The sequence below is a fragment of the Ambystoma mexicanum genome, chromosome 12 (assembly GCF_040938575.1).
Source record: "Ambystoma mexicanum isolate Mex_15411 chromosome 12, UKY_AmexF1_1, whole genome shotgun sequence".
Taxonomy (NCBI): domain Eukaryota; kingdom Metazoa; phylum Chordata; class Amphibia; order Caudata; family Ambystomatidae; genus Ambystoma; species Ambystoma mexicanum.
The window spans coordinates 1,218,468,663-1,218,490,132 of NC_090936.1; the positions used below are offsets into that span (position 1 = coordinate 1,218,468,663).

The 21,470-nt window shown below is 46.2% G+C and overlaps 1 protein-coding gene across 1 annotated transcript in view; it reads right to left on the bottom strand.

Moving 5' to 3' along the window:
- LOC138514393 (sodium-coupled monocarboxylate transporter 1-like) overlaps nucleotides 1-20,176 on the bottom strand; it is an 892,200-nt gene extending 872,024 nt beyond the window's left edge. Inside the window, exon 1 of the mRNA XM_069629875.1 lies at nucleotides 19,826-20,176. Within this exon, the coding sequence (XP_069485976.1) occupies nucleotides 19,826-20,176 (351 nt within the window). The remainder of the gene's footprint in view (nucleotides 1-19,825) is intronic.
- Between the last annotated feature and the right edge of the window lie 1,294 nt (nucleotides 20,177-21,470).

A 21,470-nucleotide genomic window follows, 5' to 3' on the forward strand; every position in this document is an offset into this window, starting at 1 on the left:
AAGGGTTGGGGTGATGCACGATCCCTGTGGGACGCCACATTGGATGATGCTCGGGTCAGCGCAGGAAGAGTCGGAGAAGACCTTCATTGCTCTTTCCTGCAGGAAAGAATGTATCCAATTGCAGGCAGCAGGGGGGAAGTTGGCTGCGGTGGCAAGATGGTGGCAGAGGGTCTTATGATCCACCAGATCGAAGGCAGCTAATAGGTCCAGAAGGAGGAGTAGAGCAGGTTTGCCTGCATCTCTGAGGTCATCCATCTGATTCTTGAGCTCCAGAAGAGCCGTTTCGGTGCCATGTCTTGACCTGAAGCCTGATTGCCGAAGACCAAGTAGATGGTTTTCTCCAAGAAATGTTTGTACTTGCAGGTAAGCTGCTTTGTCCAGGATTTTTAGTAAAAAAGGGACAGTGGTAATGGGCCTATAATTCCCTGGGACCGATGGGTATAGGGAAGGTTTTATGAGGAGCGGACAAACCCACACTTCCTTGAGCTCAGCTGGAACATGGCCAGACTTGAACAAGGTGTTAATGAAGGCGGTGATGAAGGGGACAAGGGAAGGGGCACAGTCCTTGATCACCTGAGCTGGGCAGACGTCCCCTTTACAGTTCTAAGTTCTTTACTGGATCTAAGGAGGGCAGCGACTTCGGTTTCAGTCATGTCCTTAAACTGAAACAGAGGGGATTGGCAGGTGTCAGCTGATGGAGCTGGGGAGCCATGGATTTTGGTTATACGGTTGTTAAGTGCCTTTTGGTGTGCAAGGATCTTGGCGTGAAGAGAGTCCAATTTATCCAACATGGCGGACTGAATTTTGTTACACCAGGCTTTTTCTTTTAGGAGAGTGGGAGGAGGGTAGGCAGGGGTCTCCAGCTCTCTAAAGATGGTGAAGATTTATTTGGTACCTGACTTGGTATGCATAATTCTAGCGTTGAAGGAGGACGCCTTAGCCTTAATGATGGCGTTTTATATTCTGTGGATAGGGCCTTGAAAGCTGCTCTGGTGGTGTCTTTGGGGTTATTCTTCCACGCAACGCAGAGTGCAGCTCTTTTTTTGGAACATAACTGTAAGAGCTCCTGGGAGAACCGGGCGTTCACATGCTTTACATTTTTTGCTTTTTTGAGGGTGTGGGGCTACAGTGTCCACGGCCATGGTGATGACTCTCTTGAAGTCATTGGCGAGTACATTTGGATCATTGGAGAAGGGAGGCAATAATGCAGGTACCAGGAGATGTTTAGTGAGGTTCTCCTTTGTGAGCTTCCGAGAGCTTCTGGTGAGTGCGGCCAGTAGCGGGATCGCTGGCCTGGAAGGCCCTTTAGATGTGGTGATCTCAAAATTGAGGCAATGGTGGTCAGACCATGGGATAGGGGAGATGTCTTTGAACTCTAGGATGCAGTTGTGGTGAGCAACCCAGTCTAGCGTCTGCCCTTTAGAGTGGGTGGGCCTGGAGATAGATTGGGAGAACCCAAGATTGGAGAATGCTTTATTGAGGGCAGTGGCGTGAGAATCCTTAGAAACATTGAGGCCGAGGTTGAAGTCACCTATGAGGATAACTTTAGATGAGCTTTTTAGATTGTCTGAAAGCGAGTGGATTATGGCTTCCTGGAAGTCAGTGCTCAGTCCAGGAGGGCGGTAGACAACGTGGAAGGCAATGGTACATTGGTCATTACGCAACTTCTACCGTTGATTATATATTTCTCTCAAAAGGTTTGCATGATTCTGTTATACATTTTAAAATCATTCCTAATAATTGTAGTGACCATGGTATGTTGACTTTGTAATACCATTGTGAAAAGGTGGAACAAGTACCTCAACTTTATTCTGTACCAGTTATCACTAACGTAAGAGGTAATTGATTCATCTGGAACAATGGCAACAAAGTGAAATTTAACATTGACATGCTAAAGGACTTTGAGAGTTTTCCCTTGGAGACAAAGCTGTGCATGTATTCTTCAAAAACCTTAAATCCTTATTTGAAAACAGTCTTTGGCAATTTGCTTAATGTGAGCCGTAAAAAAATTAAGTTATCCAGACATGCACATAAGTTTGATTGACAACTCCAAGAAAAGAATAAATATATACGCAAACAGATTTGACATGTAAATAAAGCATCAATCAGTATGATTGACAAATTCAGGGCTATCCATACATTGAAACAACATTTTAAAAACTAGCTTAAATCTCATTGAAATCTGATGTATCAGAGGGATGGCGAATCATTGTTGCTGGCCATGAAGGACCAACCAGAATACCCACAATTTTTTGACAATTATTAATGGATTGGGGAATTAACACATATCGGCCCAAACCAATCTTATTTCTTAGCGTAGTTGGTGTAATCACTTTAAGGAGATATATAGGCCTTGGGCGCGCTCTTTTTGGCTTTTTGATTGCATTACTGGTCCTTGTCAATATCAGTGTAAGATATTGAGAGATTAATTGCTAAGGCTTCTCATGTGGGTGGACAAAATCAATTGACGAATGTTTTTTTTTAAACAGAATCACGATTTATGGTCTAAAGTGCTTTATGTGCTGGTTATTGTCAGGAATCGAGGGTGGAAGCTGTGGGATCGATGGACGCTCTAGTCCTCACCCATCATGGCTGCCTCCACTATAAATCTAGGCCCCGCCTCCAGCTCGGCGCGTTGTATCTGTGTATTGCCTACACTTCTAGCAGCGCTCAGAGTTGCTCGTAACTTTCTTTCTGAGTTTTCCTTCACGCTCTCGTTTTCGGCGTGAGCTTGTTTTTTCTCCTTCTGTCCGCTCTGTGTTTTTGTCTACCTGGTTTTCGTAACCGACTATCTGAGTTCTGCCTTACTCTGCTCGCGATCCCTTTCGCGCTCCGCTCCTTGCTTACCTCTCTGTTTACTTTTTCTCCGCTTGCGAAACCCTTCGCACTCTGCTCCTCGCTCTGCCTTCCTGATACCTTTTTCTCCGCTCGCGATCCCTTTCGCGCTCCGCTCCTTGCTTACCTCTCTGTTTACTTTTTCTCCGCTTGCGAAACCCTTCGCACTCTGCTCCTCGCTCGGCCTTCCTGATACCTTTTTCTCCGCTCGCGATCCCTTTCGCGCTCCGCTCCTTGCTTACCTCTCTGTTTACTTTTTCTCCGCTTGCGAAACCCTTCGCACTCTGCTCCTCGCTCTGCCTTCCTGATACCTTTTTCTCCGCTCGCGATCCCTTTCGCGCTCCGCTCCTTGCTTACCTCTCTGTTTACTTTTTCTCCGCTTGCGAAACCCTTCGCACTCTGCTCCTCGCTCGGCCTTCCTGATACCTTTTTCTCCGCTCGCGATCCCTTTCGCGCTCCGCTCCTTGCTTACCTCTCTGTTTACTTTTTCTCCGCTTGCGAAACCCTTCGCACTGTGCTCCTCGCTCGGCCTTCCTGATACCTTTTTCTCCGCTCGCGATCCCTTTCGCGCTCCGCTCCTTGCTTCCTTTCTGTTGACTTTTTCCCCGCTTGCGAAACCCTTCGCACTCTGCTCCTCGCTCTGCCTTCCTGAAACCTTTCTCTGCTCGCGATCCCTTTCACATTCCGCTCCTCTCTTAGCCTTCTGGTTAACCAGTTCTCTGCCAGCGAAACCTTTCGCACTCTACTTCTCGTTGTTACCTTCCTGTGCCTTATACCGCTTGCGGCTCCTATCAGTTTCTGTGTCCGAGGCATCTGGCACTCCAGACATTCTACAGTGTCCTGACTTTGGAGAAAGCCCTCGCTTTTCGATCCATCATTCCTGAATCTTCATCATTTCAGCCTGGGAGTACCTCCCTTATACCTTGCCTTAGGAACCACTCCTTACCTTGCCTGCAGATCTTCATTCAAGGGTTTTTTCTGCCATTCCGGCTTTTTCCCTTGGGCACCGAGGCTGGCCCACTGGGAGCCCCCCACGGCAGGTTTCCACTACTGCCAAGGTGGCCTCCGGAGGGGCCAGACCTTACTTGCACAATAAGAAGGTTAGAACACCTAAGGATTTTATCTCTACCAAGAAGAAGGAACGTCCCCGAATCCGGACTACGGTAAAGGACTCAGTATCAGAAGATTCAGGTGAGGAGAAGGGGGAGGTGGAGCCGAAGTCTGACAGCTTACAACGCCCAACTACAATCATGGCATCATTGGAACAATACCAGGAACTCGTAGCGGCTATACAGAACCTGACAGCTGAAGTACAATCCCTAAGGGCTGAAAACATAGTCCTTCGCCAACAAGTAGTATTGCGTCGAGATGACCACGGAGACCTACCCACGATGCCTCTCTCATTCGGCAAGTATGATGGTCATCCAGGAGGTCTCAAGGATTTCCTGGACGCCTGTAAAGTATACTTCACATTCAGGCCTCATGCATATGAGACTAGCCGTGCCAAGGTCGGATTCATAATTGCCAATCTCTCTGGAAATGCCTTATCATGGGCAACTCCACTGGTCTCCAATGATGATCCATCCCTGAATGTCTACGATCAGTTTGTGACAGCCTTTAAGGATAGATTTGATAGACCTGAGGTTTTATACTCCTCATTAGAAGCCATTCTTGATGTTCGTCAAGGAAATACAGACGTGCAAACATATATCTCACGCTTCCTCAGACTGGCTGCAGAGGCGGACTGGCCGGACTCGGCTCAACAGACGATCTTCAGAAGAGGACTTCAGGACGAGATCAAGGATGAGCTTGCGAGGATAGCCAGACCACAGTCATTTCGTGACTTGATGACCTTGTCTCTCCAGATCGAGTTCAGGCTGCATGAACGCAGACAAGAAAGGAGACGCCCACGGGGAACCTCACAGACGATAGGCCTGCCCTCCCAGACTCCAGTCCAGAGACCGATATCGTCCACCGAAGAGTCAATGCAGATCGGAGCAGCTCGTGGACCTCTGACTCCTGAAGAAAGGAGACGGCGCCGAGAGGCGGGATTGTGCATGTATTGTGGATCCTCTAAACACCTGTTGAGAAACTGTCCAGAAGTTCCTCCTAGGAAGAAGGAAAACTTCCACCCCCGGGCTGCTGCAAGGGAAGTCTCGGGGGACCTGCCAGTTACCCTTGCAACCACTCAAGAACCCTAGAAGAGGGCGAAGACAATAGTTTACTGGTTTTCAAGGTCCACGTGAAGTTATCGGAAGCAACATCAGTAGAGGTACTGGCAATGTTGGATTGTGGTGCAGGGGGTAACTTCATGGACCTTGACTGGGCTAAGGAGAACCTAGTCGCTACCAGACCCAAGTCCAGACCCATACCTGTTGAGGGCGTTGATGGTGTACCTCTTTCTTCGGGTCCTATCCTGTGGGAGTCGATTCCATTGCAGATGAGAGTGGGCAATCACCAAGAACTCCTGGTGTTCGACCAGATACGTGCAGCACATTTTCCTTTAGTTCTGGGAATACCTTGGTTGAGGAGACATAATCCTCTTATCGATTGGTCTGCCAACAAGGTGTGCATCGACTCCCAATTCTGCAAATCAAACTGTCTGATTACGGCTGCGGCTATGGTGGTGACTGGGGAAGGTCCCGAAGCTCCTGGCTCCTTAATCGTAGCAACAGTTCCGCCCCAATACCATGAATACACCGAAGTCTTTCTGGATACTCTCCCCAAGCAGCTACCCCCACACAGGGCAGAGGACTGCTCTATCAACCTGGTGCCTGATTCTATCGTGCCTTTCGGAAGGATGTATCCCCTGTCCATTCCGGAACGAAGGGCCCTCAAAGAATATCTGGACGCTAATTTAAAGAACGGGCTGATTCAGGAATCCAAGTCATCCTGCGGTGCATCATTGTTTTTTATCCCCAAGAAGGATTCGGATGAGTTGCGCCCATGCATAGACTTCAGAGGCCTTAATAAGATCACTATAACGGATAGGTACCCCATGCCCCTGATACGAGACATCCTGGAGGCGGTTCAAGGGGCTAGGTCTTTCACCAAGTTAGATCTAAGAGGGGCCTATCACCTCCTTAGGATCAAGGAGGGGGACGAATGGAAGACCGCCTTTCGCACTCCGTTCGGCTTGTACGAGTATAGAGTCATGCCGTTCGGTCTTGTCAATGCCCCGGCAGTTTTCCAGAGGTATATGGACAAGGTGTTTGCTGACATGTTATACCTATCCGTGGTGGTCTACCTAAACGACATCCTCGTCTACTCCAAATCCCTTGATGAACACAGAGCACAGGTCAAGAAGGTGTTGAGAAGACTCCTTACCCATCAGTTGTTGGTCAAGCCCGAAAAATGTCAGTTTGAAGCTACTTCTGTGTCCTACCTTGGGTTCATCCTTTCTCAAGAAGGGATCGAAATGGACGCAAGAAAGGTTAAGGCCATTCACGATTGGAAGGAACCCGGAAACATAAAGGAGCTACAGAGTTTTCTGGGGTTAGCCAATTTTTATCGGCGTTTCATCCCCAACTTCTCACAAACTGTGCTCCCCCTTACCTCTCTACTTAAGAAGGGAGTATGGTTTTCTTTTGAAGGAGAACCTCAGAAGGCTTTCCAACTCCTTAAAGAAAGATTCTCCACGGCTCCCATCCTGATCCAACCTGACCAGACAAGACGGGTTCATCATGGAAACTGACGCCTCCATTGGAGCAGTGGGAGCCATACTCCTCCAAGAATCTGAGGCCGATCTTGAGCATCCTGTAGCTTATTTTTCCAAGACCTTAACATGTAGCGAACGGAACTATTCCGTATTGGAAAGAGAGCTACTAGCCATCAAGCTAGCTTGTCAGGAATGGCGTCATCTCCTACAGGGAGCTGCTCATAGCTTCTTGATTCGCACCGATCACAGAAATCTCAGGGTACTCCAGCAAATGGAATGCACCAATGCCCGTCATGCCCGATGGGCCTATTTCTTTCTACAGTATGACTTTGTGATAACTTACATTCCTGGGACGGAGAACAAGAAGGCTGATGCCTTATCCCGAAGTAAGGGGGAGGTGTCAGGATTATATCAAGGGCATGACTTTGTTCTCCCCAAGCTCAGGATTTTGGCCTCCACGACCACTTTTCTCAAGGAGCTTATACCCCTGTATCAGAGTTGCCCAGAGCTCACGCCTACTATCACCAAGGGGAAGGATGGATTGTACCATGAGGAGGCGCTTTATGTTCCCACCAAGAAGCTTCAAAGAATGGTTCTTTCCTGGTGCCATGATTTACCCTTGACAGGTCATCCTGGCATCAGAAAGACATATGACTTATTAAGTAGGGGTTTCTGGTGGCCAACGCTAAGAAAGGACGAGAGTCAATACGTCTCTACTTGCTCTGTTTGTGCTGCAAACAAGTATCAGACTGGTAGGCCAATAGGTTTGTTGCAACAGCCTCCTCTAGAAAATCGCCCCTGGGAACATATATCCATGGATTACATTGTGGATCTTCCGGTGTCTTCTGGTATGACTGTAATTATGGTCACTTGTGACTCCTACAGCAAGTTGGCACACTTTTCAGCCTTTCAGCAACTGCCTTCGGCTTCAGAGACAGCTACCGTCTTCCTCCGTGACGTAGTCCGCCTGCATGGTTTGCCTAGGACTATAGTCTCTGATCGTGGTTCCCAATTCACCTCAAAATTCTGGGCCACTCTCTGTCGGGTTCTGGGAATCCATAGGGCTCTCTCCTCGGGCTATCACCCCCAAAGCAACGGCCAAACGGAAAGACTCAATGCCAGCTTGGAACAGTACCTTAGGTGTTTCTGTAGTCCACAGCAAGAGAGGTGGTTTGAATTTCTCTCCCAGGCCGAGTTTGCTTATAACAATGCAATTCACACCACCATACAGATGAGTCCGTTCTTTTGTACATACGGTTTCAACCCACACCATCTACCCTGGGTTAATACACTATCGACCAAGGTTCCGGCCTTAGATGAGGCTCTCAGAGATCTGCACGAGGTACAGGAGACAGCCAAGAAAGCTCATCTAGCCAGCCAGAATGCCCAGAAGAAGTGGGCAGACAGGAGCAGACGCTCAAACCCCGACTGGAAGGTGGGACAATTGGTATGGCTGTCAACCAGATTTCTTCCGAGATGGATTCACAAGGGGAAGTTTTCTTCTAGATTTCTAGGACCCTTTCCCATAGTTCAACAGATCAATCCGGTGGCTTTCAAACTTAAACTCCCGGATTCCCTCAAGAGGGTTCACCCTGTCTTTCACACTTCTCTTCTCAAGGCGTACAAGGAAGACCCATTTCAGAGGCCTGTTCATAAGGGACGCCCTAAGGTTGATCCTGCCCCGGACGAGTACGAGGTGGCTCGTTTGATCGATTCCCGGTATCGTAAGGGCAGGTTACAGTGCCTGGTACATTGGAGGGGCTATCCTAAGGAGGAGAGAACCTGGGAGCCTGACTACCACATACATGCTCCTCATCTTGTGAAAAGGTTCCATCGTTTTCACCCAGGCAAGCCGGGGGGACCCCCAAGGAAGAGGGGGTATACTGTCAGGAATCGAGGGTGGAAGCTGTGGGATCGATGGACGCTCTAGTCCTCACCCATCATGGCTGCCTCCACTATAAATCTAGGCCCCGCCTCCAGCTCGGCGCGTTGTATCTGTGTATTGCCTACACTTCTACCAGCGCTCAGAGTTGCTCGTAACTTTCTTTCCGAGTTTTCCTTCACGCTCTCGTTTTCGGCGTGAGCTTGTTTTTTCTCCTTCTGTCCGCTCTGTGTTTTTGTCTACTTGGTTTTCGTAACCGACTATCTGAGTTCTGCCTTTCTCTGCTCGCGATCCCTTTCGCGCTCCGCTCCTTGCTTACCTCTCTGTTTACTTTTTCTCCGCTTGCGAAACCCTTTGCACTCTGCTCCTCGCTCTGCCTTCCTGATACCTTTTTCTCCGCTCGCGATCCCTTTCGCGCTCCGCTCCTTGCTTACCTCTCTGTTTACTTTTTCTCCGCTTGCGAAACCCTTCGCACTCTGCTCCTCGCTCGGCCTTCCTGATACCTTTTTCTCCGCTCGCGATCCCTTTCGCGCTCCGCTCCTTGCTTACCTCTCTGTTTACTTTTTCTCCACTTGTGAAACCCTTCGCACTCTGCTCCTCGCTCGGCCTTCCTGATACCTTTTTCTCCGCTCGCGATCCCTTTTGCGCTCCGCTCCTTGCTTACTTTCTGTTGACTTTTTCCCCGCTTGCGAAACCCTTCGCACTCTGCTCCTCGCTCTGCCTTCCTGAAACCTTTCTCTGCTCGCGATCCCTTTCGCGTTCCGCTCCTCTCTTAGCCTTCCGGTTAACCAGTTCTCTGCCAGCGAAGCCTTTCGCGCTCTACTTCTCGTTGTTACCTTCCTGTGCCTTATACCGCTTGCGGCTCCTATCAGTTTCTGTGTCCGAGGCATCTGGCACTCCAGACATTCTACAGTGTCCTGACTTTGGAGAAAGCCCTCGCTTTTCGATCCATCATTCCTGAATCTTCATCATTTCAGCCTGGGAGTACCTGCCTTATACCTTGCCTTAGGAACCACTCCTTACCTTGCCTGCAGATCTTCATTCAAGGGTTTTTTCTGCCGTTCCGGCTTTTTCCCTTGGGCACCGAGGCTGGCCCACTGGGAGCCCCCCACGGCAGGTTTCCACTACTGCCAAGGTGGCCTCCGGAGGGGCCAGACCTTACTTGCACGATAAGAAGGTTAGAACACCTAAGGATCTTATCTCTACCAAGAAGAAGGAACGTCCCCGAATCCGGACTACGGTAAAGGACTCAGTATCAGAAGATTCAGGTGAGGAGAAGGGGGAGGTGGAGCCGAAGTCTGACAGTTATGGACATTGTGGGTTCTAAATCAACTCCTTCCTCTTGGAATACTGCCTATGTCATCCTTGTATACAAAAAGGTTGATAGGGTTTCGCCATTGAATTATCGTCCAATTGCCATTATGGATGCTGACTCAAAAATATTTGTCTCTTTATTGCTTCAACATATAGATGAATGGTGTAATACTAATAACATACTTGACCAGTTTCAGTTGGGCTTTAGAAAGTCAATTGGCACAGACTGTGGGGGTATTTTGTTATGTAACCTCAGCGCTTGGCATGGACAGAGAAATCTACTGTAATTTATGTAGCCTTTATGGATCTGTTAATGGTCTTTGATATGGTGGATCGATCAACACTATGGGCCTCATTAGGACCCAGGCGGTAAGGGGTTTACGGCGGCGTAAACAGCGCCGACCCTTACCGCCTGATTCCGAGGTCCCTTAGCGCCATGGAGGATTTAACACCTGCTTTTAGCAGGTGTTAAAATCCATGGCGCTAAGGGACCATGTTGTTAATTACGCCACCGTAATTTACGGTGGCGTAATTAACGCCTTCCCCACTCCCATTATGCCCTATGGGGCAAAAATGGGAATGGGGAAGGGTAAATGGGTTAATGGGGACTTACCGCCCCGCCAACCTCGGAATGGGGCGGTAAGTCCGCCAACCACCATGACGTAAACGTAGTTTACGCCATGGCGGTAAAGGTACGACCCAGGCGGTTAACTTACCGCCTGGGTCATAATGAGGCCCTATGGAATACATTTGGGATTACCAGGAGGCCTAGTTAGTATATTCATTTATTTACATGATGATTCGGCTATCCAAGTACGGCTAAATAACTAAGGAATTTTGACATGGCCAATTGGGGCATCTAATGGGTTATGCATATTCGGTTACCAAAATTGAGAGGACACGCCCCTTGTGGCATGTGTGTCTGTTGTCCCCTTACTAAACGAACCACTGAGGTTGATATTGGGCTTCCTAGACTTTGGGAGCAAAGAGGGTTCTCGAATTTCAATTCGAGCTTTGTTATATATGCTATCTGGTGTCCCTGCCATAAAATATATATCGGGAAAACAGAACGGAAAATCAAAGTCCGCATCAGTGAACATCAGATTAAGGAATTTGACAGCACCCATGGTAGGGCATTTCATAATGCGGAATCATGACAGTACTTAAGAAGATTGTGGTCACTAATAACATTTCTGTGGACAAACAAACTCTATCCAGGGAGGAGGAGTAAAAGCCATGTGGTTGGTTTAAATGAGGCAATAGATTTGGAATTTTTAGCCTATGGTGCTTCACATTTGAGACCACCTCATGATCAGAGCCTTAATCGTGAGAAACAATTTGGGCATATAGCGTTTTCCAGCTGATGTCCGAGATATTTTTTCTTTAATATGGCCAGGTCAGTGGCAAGACACATTTCATCTCTCGAGTAACCGTGTGTCTGGGGAGTTTTGTTCCTGATGTATTGACGTGTGGGTACTCTTGTGTTAGCATTAACGCAGGGTCACGCCTACTTTGATGTAGTAATTTTTGCATTCAATCATAACAATTCTTTTGATTGAATGTAACGGGCTCTACTTACTTTATCCTTGATATGAAGCTGATAATAATATGTTTCATTATTAAGGACGGGTGTGGAGTTCGCACGGAGATTGAGGGGCGTGTATTTTAATGACACCTGATGTTACGTGCCTGCTACGTGTTTAGGCGAGCACGTATATTACCCGGAATTGTTGAGCCTGACCTTTGGACGTGCCGGCTGATTTGACTTTTACGACTACCAACGTTGCACGCTCGGGAGTCACTAAGGTAAAAAGGGCTTCTGCTATGGTTCCCGTTCACGTTGTTGACAGCATTAGGGGGACACTGGCAGAACTATCCTGTGTTCTTGTCACCAGTCTGTAGTCCCTTTTCACGATGTTGACAACATTAGGGGGTACTTGTATTTCTATCCCGCGCGTTGGACAATAGTTTGCTATTTTTGCACTGTCCCTTGTTTGCGCCCGGGTGGGGACGGGTCAGCTGTTTCCGATTCCACGAGTTGCCTTGTTTTGAATACGCATGGTGCACCTTCTATATGTATGGATGCCTCGTGTAAATGAATTGATCACTCTATAGTGGTGATTCGGTCCATTAATTTGTCCTTGTTACTTCTCTTTCTCCCCTACAGTAATGTTAAACATTATGGTTACGACTGACACAGATGACGTTTCTGTTGATGTCTCACGGGGAGATACCTGCTAGGATGCAGTCGTTACATGTGCATATGCCGGATAGTGACAGACCTTTGTGATTAAGGTAAGCCTGGGTGACATGTGTATGTTCTCGTGGAAAACTTGTTTATGTCGGGTGTTGTCACCACGAATGGAGAATACCTATATAGACTTCTCTCAAAGACATTACGTGATTGTGCGGCAGAATAGATGTCTTTTGCCTTATAGTTCCGTAATGCTTGTTAACTGGTTATCTTCCGCCTCTGTATTTGCAGGTGGGCTAGAAGTTGCCGTGACACATATACAGAGCCTACGAGATGGGGCTCCTCTACTTAATTAAGTGTCGGGCACTTTTTTCTCTCCGGTGATTGTGTACCACTGGGGTTGGTATACGCCAGTGGCATTAATCGACAAAGTTACAGAAGATCGATTGTGAGTGTTTGGTCTGAAATGACCCCATTTACAGATCTTCCTTTTTCTCATGCATGGTACACAATTGGGTCATGATAGGTTCTACCTCTTTCAGAGGTACGACCTCGGTGGTTCTGGAAGTCCCAAAATGTCACGAGGTGTTGGTGATGGTGGTAATACTTTGGATATACCAACTAACATGGTGTTTCTATCATGGTTCCGGACCACGGTTCACATGTTTTCCCTAGTGGTAGAGGCAGATGGGCAGTATTGATATCCTTTTTTCTACACCCTGTTCATTTATGGTGCGGTGGTAGTAATGATCAATCTAGAAACTTAAGCATCCAGCCTGATTGATGTTGTGTTTTCATGTTTATTTTTATGTGAGCCGTGCTGGTGTAGTAGACACATTCTCTTTTTCCATCTACATTCCACTCGACCTTGCTGGACCATAGTGCCCTTGAAGAATTTCTGTTAACCAAGATTTGTACAGAAAGAAACATGTCGGGTTGGGGAGTGTACTGTTATTTGTAAACAGTTTTAATTGATATCAGCTTGAGTCAGATTAGACCATATAAACAAGAGACTGGCTTAGCTGTGTTAAACTCACGGTTCATATTAATAATGGACTAGAAATTGTATAGTTGTGTTTTAGCATGTTTGTTTTTATTGATGAAATATTTGTTATAATTGAGTGATTTGATGGATTGTTTGAGTATGAATGTAGTATGGTTGGAGTGTGGTTTGTTGTGGTTTTAGATGGGAATGATGTATTTTATCAGTCCAATTATGAATTTGATGGATTAACGAATTTATTGATACTTACATTGATGTATGTTTTTATAATTTTGAGATCAGTTTTTTACAATGATTTGTTCTATACATGTTAATAAAAAATATTGAATTGTGATTGAGTGTCTACTGGGTTGAATTTGTTTCATCTCAGGATTTGGTTTTTTGAAAGACACGTTTTTTCATAGATGTTTCTTGCATTGTGAAGCTATGATGATTATGTAGACAGGTGTATTGCACTGGGACTCACCACATAAACACTACAGTACTCTGACCTTCAATGTTAATCTTTTCTATGCTCTATGCAGGCCAGGTCACAGTATTCAAATATTCCTGGTATCGCCTATTACTCTCGTGTTTTATGCATATTTGCACCATGTTTATTTAATCTTTGTTTCTGATGTTGGGTGAGCACTATTAGGAGCCTTGTTGCGCCAAACATTGGTGGTTTGAAAATCACCTGGGCTGCCTATACAGATGATTTTAACCCATTTGATCAAACCCATATAGGGCTTCAAAGGCTGATCGAGGCTTTCAATCAACACACTAAAGTGAATAACTTTTGTATTCACCCTAAACCAACACTCATTCTAAAGATGAGAAAAGTTAAATCTAACAAAATGAAATTCGTATGGTCTCTTAATCGGATCAAATTACAAGTAAAAACAAGCATGATATACTTGGGTTTTCCAATTATCTCTAATCCTACTACTTTTTTTACAGGAACTATTTGAGAGAAAATAATATGAAGGTCTATTTTCTATTGAACCTGTATTAAAATTCTATACAGCAAAAGTAATACCTAGGTTGTTTTGCGGACTTGAACTATTTCCGAATCGGATAATTCATAAATTAGGTTCCTGTGAAGCCCCGATTTGGCGCTCACTGCTGTATTTTATCCCGAAGTGTGGTATTTGCTCTGCAATATGCTACGAACCTGGACTACAGTCATTAAAAAGTCTAGTACAGTGGAGGAGACTGTGGGCCTCATTATAAGGCTGGCGCTCCCGTAATGAAGGGGGCCGGTATGGGTCCGGCCCCCTTTGTTACGGAAGCGCCGATTACTAGGTTCCCATCACGGGACCCAGATCAGACGTCTGCTAAAACCAGACGTCTTTTCCGGGTCCCGCGAGGGGAAGAGGGAGGCAACAACGGGACACTTGTAATGTGCTCGTTGTTACCTCACTCCCCATTCCCATTGAGCCCTATGGGGGCTCAAATGGGAATGGTGATGAGTTCCTGCAAGGAGGCCTTACCGGGTCCTCCTATGTCGGAGGAAACCGGTAAATCCCCACTGCAGGAGCCCAGTAATGGAGCCGGGTATGGAGGCAGCCATGGAGCTAATAGCTCCATGGTAGCTCCATGGCTGCCTCCATACTCGTGTGCCTTTTCAGGAAATTCTTTGTTAATTCTGCAAAGAATTTATATGGTCTTTTGAGGTGAGAGATGGTAGTATGAAGGTTGGATATGTTTATGAACTGCATCAAGAGTGCCTTTCGACACTGAATAATTTTGGAATTTCAGGTTATACATTATTGACCTAACCAATCAGTTAAAAAGATTATTTGTAAACATGATTGGGCTATCGCTAATTATGACATAAAATTACGTCTTTATGGTCAGATCATATCACCAGAAAAGGAATTCGGTTGCTTTGAATTTTATTTTAAATGCTTTCCTAACAAAAAGATAAATGATTGTATGCGTTTTAGTTTTAATGTATTGCCCACCAATGAAATTATATCTATTAGAGGTGGCCTATCTCAGGATCATACACCTTGTTGATTTTGTGGTTTTCAGAATGACTTGGAAACCCATCTAATGTTCTTATGAAATTATAGTCTTGTTTTTGTTTTATCTTTGTTTTATGAAATAATTGTTTTTCTCGCAAAATTTTGTAACGTTTCTTAAGTAACCAAAACAAATATTTGTGAGTGTAATTCGTCAACTCAACCAAATTGAATCGATAAACCTTTAGACTACCTGTGAAACAACAGCATAGCAGCCAATGTGTAGTGCTGTACTTTTAAGATGTAAGGGAGCAGCAACTACTAACCTAATAATACATGGCACTATAATGGCCTTCTATTCTCTGCTACTTCTTCCCAGAACATAGTAAGGTTCGGGTCTACAGGACAAGCATCGCACATTCCTCTCTTACTAAATATCAGTTCCTTCTGCTTTTCCATTGTCTCACTCTAATTACTGAAGTGATGCAAAGCTGGTTTTCTCAGAAGATATGAATTTAGATCCTGCTTAGAAATTACAGTATATTCAGGCCCTACTCACTTAAATCTCTGATGTTAAATCACGCTGGGGAGCTGAGGTGGATGAGCGGTAGAAAGGCTCTATTTAATACATTCAATTGTTGAATGTTTTTATATTTTATAAGGGCTTTCCCTCCACTTTAAAGTGTTCTTTTTTCTCCCATGAAACCAACATCCAGACAAGTTCCTCCCACGCGAAATCCTATTCCTTCTCTTCAAATATGTGACCTGTGCCTCTACATCATTCATACACTGCAGTGGTGTTTAGCGCAGAATAAAAGCTTCATAACATAACATAAAATATACTTCCACCCCCGTGAGCCGTCGCCCACACCCCCAATGCTTATGGGTTCCATTGTGGTACTGCAAAGTGACTGCGTTTCGCAAAGAGGGTTTTATAAATCAACTTTAGATGGTTATGCTTTGGAGGCCTAAAAAGTGCCACTACGTCGACATAAGAAGGTCTTTCAAATCTACTGTGTTTCTTGTTTTGAAAATCATTCTTGTTCCCTCCTAAAAGATGCCACTTTCTCAAATATGTATCGTGCCCATCTACCTCCTTCAAAATGTACTTCTTTTCCCACAAAATGGCCTTCCTTTTATTTTCAAAACACCAGCCGCTCCCCTGCCCTCTCTCCTTCAAAAGAATTGTTCTCTTAAATGTCTTTCCCTCTCTTTAATATCTTAGTTTACAAATAACCTGAATGCCTCTTTAAAATGCTTCTCGTTTACTTTTCGTATATCCATTGGTCCTTAAATAACCATTTTTGAATCAACTCCCCACCCTTCTATCCAAACCAACTGGCCATGTTAATATGTAAATACTGCCCTCAGGCTCTCAATGTTAAGAAATACTGTAATATTCTCCAGTGCCAGACCCGGGTTTATGTTCCTACTCTTAAACCTTTGCCACCCAGCGTACGTCATTCAATCAAGCTGCATTTACATAAGAGCAATCTTTTATGTAAAGGTGCCTTACTCAAGGGTTGCTTGGTGCCTCTTTTCCTTTGAAATGTATTATTTCCACCTCAAAACTCCTCCACCTTCAAAAATATCTTCTATAAATATTTCCAACTAATAGTCAAGAATACCAGTTAGTCACTAAAAACATCGATTATACAAAATTAAAAAGATTTTCTAATTAAGTAGCTTAAGTCAACTGAAATTTGCTTCTTGCTCCCTGAAAAAGTCCTTGTGCCCAAAATATCTGAACTTCTCCAACAAAACGCACGACTCCAAAGTGTCTTTCTTCCAAAATGGATCGCCTTTCTCCACATGGCACTGCTTCTCTACCCAAATACTCCTCCCTTCTTCCCCTATAGAGACTCATACCCCTTGCAATGACCTTAGTGTGCCCGGAAAGAGTATTTCTTCTTCTCAAAATGGCTTTACTCCCAAAAGAACCCATATCTTTTCCTTTACAATGGGCTTGTCTTCACACAATTTCAACTATTCCCCAGAAAATACATTTATGTTGCTTTAAACGTAATTCGTTTATACCTAAAAACGTCCCCTCCTGGTTTTGTCCTTCCTCATAACTTTCCGCCTTTTCCAGACATTGCTTGTGTCCTTTCTTAATTGCTCCCTCTTAAAATACAATATCCCGAAACCCGAAATTGCACATGTTCTGCACTCTGCAAGACCACCATTCACCCCACTTCCCACTCTTTAGTTCCTATGGCCTTGCCTTCTCCCTAAATGGATGAAGAACCCCTCTTTTTATGATGCCAGTCTGTGCTCCCACCCAGTGGCATGCATCCTTCTGAGGCTGCCAATTCTGCCTCAAAGGTGTGGTGTGTTGCCCTCTACCAGACTTTGTTTTTCCCCCCAAAAAATATCCACCCATTACATTCTGCAAGGCCATTCATTCTTTTGCCCAAGAACCTCATATCCGGTTCTATGTTGTTTCATCAAAATAAATTGCTTTGTAGTAATTGACTTTGAGTTTGATTTCTTTGATTTTTTACTTTTAATTGGAGTCCTCCAACACCACTTTAGCCACCTCCTTTCCTACGCCTTTTCCCCTCCCTCTTCCACAAACACCTATCTACAGTAACCGTAAGAAGTAAATTACTACGCAGTATGTTTACGAACAAATCCTGGAACATGTTGCAAACAATCGGATACTATTCTAGACCAGGGACAAGTCAGCTTCAGGCCCATGAGAGGAATGGAAACACCATTCCTATCTATATGCGGTAATCTAAAAACCAACACAGACGCCAGCGTCACATCGGCACTAATATTACTAGATCTATGAGCAGCCTTTGACACAGCCAACCATGAAACACTCATCAAAAGACTCGAAGAAATAGGAATCAGCAACGCGTTACTATGGTTAATATCCTTCCGAGCAGAAAGAACAGAAACAACTTGGCTAAATGCTTCAACTCAGCACCCTGCACGACAGCCTCTGGAGTTCCACAAGGCTCATCACTCTCACCACTGCTCTTCAACATTTCATGACCCCTCTCATCAACCTCATCAAAAGACATGGGGCCTCATTACAAGTGTGGCGGTCTGGAAACAAGGGTGCTGGTAAGCTTACCGGGACCCTTGTTTCTAGACCGCCACACTACGAGTCTGCCTGCTAGGGCCGCTACACCCGACAGGTCTGACCTGCCGGGCTCATCGGCCCCGGTAGGCAGACTTGCCATGGAAGCACCGTTAGTAACGGTGCCGGTGCTTCCATCTCCCCTCTCCCATAGAGTCCTATTGGACTCTATGGGATTGGGGAGTTACTAAATCCGGCACCTGACTTCCAGCACCTCTGTGACTTGTAATATCCCGGTGACACCGGGATGTCAGGCACTAGATTCAGTGGTATGGGTAGCACTGGCAGGTTACCGCCAACCTCGTAATGAAGCCCATGGTCTCACTTGCTACAACTACGCAAATGACACACAAATCATCTTCCAAATCGACACTAGTGGAGAACAAGACCCAAGCCTTATCATCTGCCTCACAGAAATTGACCATTGGATGAGTACCAACAGCCTTAAACTCAACTCGGACAAAACAGAAATCATGATCATGCCCAGTGACCCGCCAAACCAACACCACATTCCATGACCTACTGAAATGGGAAATCAGCTGGAACCTTCCAAAGTGCTCCACAACCTAGGTATTTTAATGGACAATTACTTAACTCTCAAACCGCAAGTTAACACAGTAGTAAAGAAGGGCTTTGTCCGCCTACACACGATCAGAGACTACCTTTCTTCACCTTCACACATAGAACACTCGCTGTCATCGCCCATGTCATGTCAAGAATAGACTACGCCAACAGCGTTTATCTCGGAATCCCGGACTACCTTGCCAAAAAACTACAGCGTATACAGAACACAGCAGTAAGACTACTCCTTAGACTCTCTAAGAGAGAACACACCAGCCCTGAGAACCCTGCATTGGCTACCAGTCAAAAAGATAATTTTCTTTAAAACATTCTGCACAACTCACAGAGCAATCCATGACCAAGAAGCAGAATTCATACAGAGAAACTCTCCCATCTACAAACCAAACCGAACAGTAAGGTCCAGCAATGACATTCGTCTCAAATCAAAATAATACTCAAAGCGGAAATTTGGTGGATCTGAATCCTCCTGAATCTCAACAAAACTTTGGAGCTCACTCCCCAAGGAAATACAAACAACAGCAGACCACCTAAAATTCAGTAAATTGATTTAAAAAAAACATGGCTCTTTAAATAACAGAGCTAAACAGGAAACACTGTCAAAGGGAAACAAAGGGGAACAGCCAACACAAGAGAAACACCCAAAACAACCGAAACCTAATTAACCGAAACCTGGATACCCCAACAAAATATTGAAGAATGTATTTATTTATTTAAGAATTTCAACACAAACGACCATAAAAGAATATGAACCCTGCCAGACCAACATAACCAGTGCACAGAATGGCATAGACTACAAACATCACTAACCCTACTAAAAACGTTCCAATATCCTGCATACTCACCCTCAAACACCATACAAAACACACACATATCTCTACTGCAGTAGAAACCTAAAACCACCACAAAATGCACACACTTAGCAACACCCAACTAAACATACCACACTACAGAAACCTAAACCAATTGCACACAAATAGTCACACACTCATACAATAAACACCACCTAACCTGTGCCAACTAAAAACAAACCCAGCACACAATGACGGTTTGTTCCACACTAGAGCTAGAAACAGCACATCAAAGCTCTCTAACGCTTTCCCTCTCTATCCCACTAAGCCCTCCCAGCCCTCCTTCCTTTTCAGATCATTTCTCTGCATCTGTCCCGAAACAGTCCTCCTTGAAGCAGCTAAACTAACACCTCTAACATGGCAGTGTTTTTTCCAACAAATATTGTTGCGTTCCTTAAAATATGAGAACTCAGAAATGGGCTTTCTCCTCCTCCACCTTGTCCCACGTGGCTGCCCTCTTGGCCCCACTCACCTCGTAAGTGCTGGTGATGCCCAGCCTGTAGAAGACGGGCAGATAGACCTCAGAGGTGATGAGCACCACCAGTGCATAGGAGATGGCGAAGAGGCTGAACATGGCGCCGTAGCGGTAGACCTCTGCTGGCGTCCCCAGCACTGTCACTGCTGACATGAAGCTGGCGGTGAGGGACACGGCTACGGGTACGGCCGTCAGTCTGCGGCCACCCATCAGGAAGTCCTTGGAGGTCTTCTGTCCGCCACCGGCAAAGGCGTAGTAGACACCAATGAGGACCGAGATGACCAACACAAGGGCAAAGATCAGGTAGTCCCAGACGACAAAATTCACACTGTTGCCCGGAGCGCCCATACTGATCGCAGGAAGCGAGGCAGGAGAAGGACGAGAGTGGTGGGACCGGGGAGTCAGACACGGTCCTGAGAAGCAACCAATAGCTTGAAGCAATATGGGGTGAAGATGGGGAGCTGGTCAGGGGTAAGAGAGACCCACAAGGGCAGGGACAGAGGTGGAGCCTGGGGCACGAGAGACCAACAAGGGCAGGAACACAGATGGAGCCTGTGGAGGTGGGCTGGGGCAAGAGAGACCAACAAGGGCAGGGACAGAGATGGAGCCTGGAGCAAGAGAGACCAACAAGGGCAGGAACACTGATGGAGCCTGGGGAGGTGGGCTGGAGCAAGAGAGACCAACAAGGGCAGGAACACAGATGGAGCCTGGGGAGGTGGGCTGGGGCAAGAGAGGCCAGCAAGGGCAGAACCTGAGATGGAGCCTGGGGAGGTGGGCTGGGGCAAGGCAGGCCTGCAAGGGCAGAACCTGAGATGGAGCCTGGGGAGGTGGGCTGGGCAAGGCAGGCCAGCAAGGGCAGAACCTGAGAACCTGAGATGGAGCCTGGGGAGGTGGGCTGGGCAAGGCAGGCCAACAAGGGCAGAAAGTGAGGAGGAGCCTGGGGGGGGTGGGCTGGGGCAAGGCAGGCCAGCAAGGGCAGAACCTGAGAACCTGAGATGGAGCCTGGGAGGTGGGCTGGGCAAGGCAGGCCAACAAGGGCAGAAAGTGAGGAGGAGCCTGGGGAGGAAGGTAAGTTCTAGAGGGGCAAACCAGTGCAAGAAGAGAGATGGATGGGCCCTGGGTGGGGACGGGGGGAGAACACAGGCAGGCTCTTGGTAGTCAGGCAGGGGGCAACAAGAGAGTGGGCGTATGCAGGCAGAGGAAGTGTACGGTAAGGGTAGGGGCAGAAAGGAAAATAAGTTTGGAATATTGAGAAGGGATATACACAATGAAAGGAAAATGAAATCAGAAACAAACAACTGGGTGACTTAGGAGGGTTGGAAAATAGTTTGAAACTGATAAATATTAACAATAAAAGAGAAGAACGGAAACAGCAGAAGTTTGTAAGATAGGTTAAGGAGAGAAATGAAAAGAGGATGGAAACTATAAAAGGCAGGTGTGGAGAGGAAACGGAGTAACATTTCATGAGAGAAAAATCAGAATATTGAACATTTTAAAAGAAATGGACGGAAGCCTTGAGCCGAAGAAGGAAAGATGGAAAGACTTGACCTGGAATTGGTCGACTGAGAGGGTAATAGAGACGGGGGTGAGGGGGAAAAGGGGGCTCCGGTGTCGGGGAGACCCCCTGGGGCAAAACACAGGT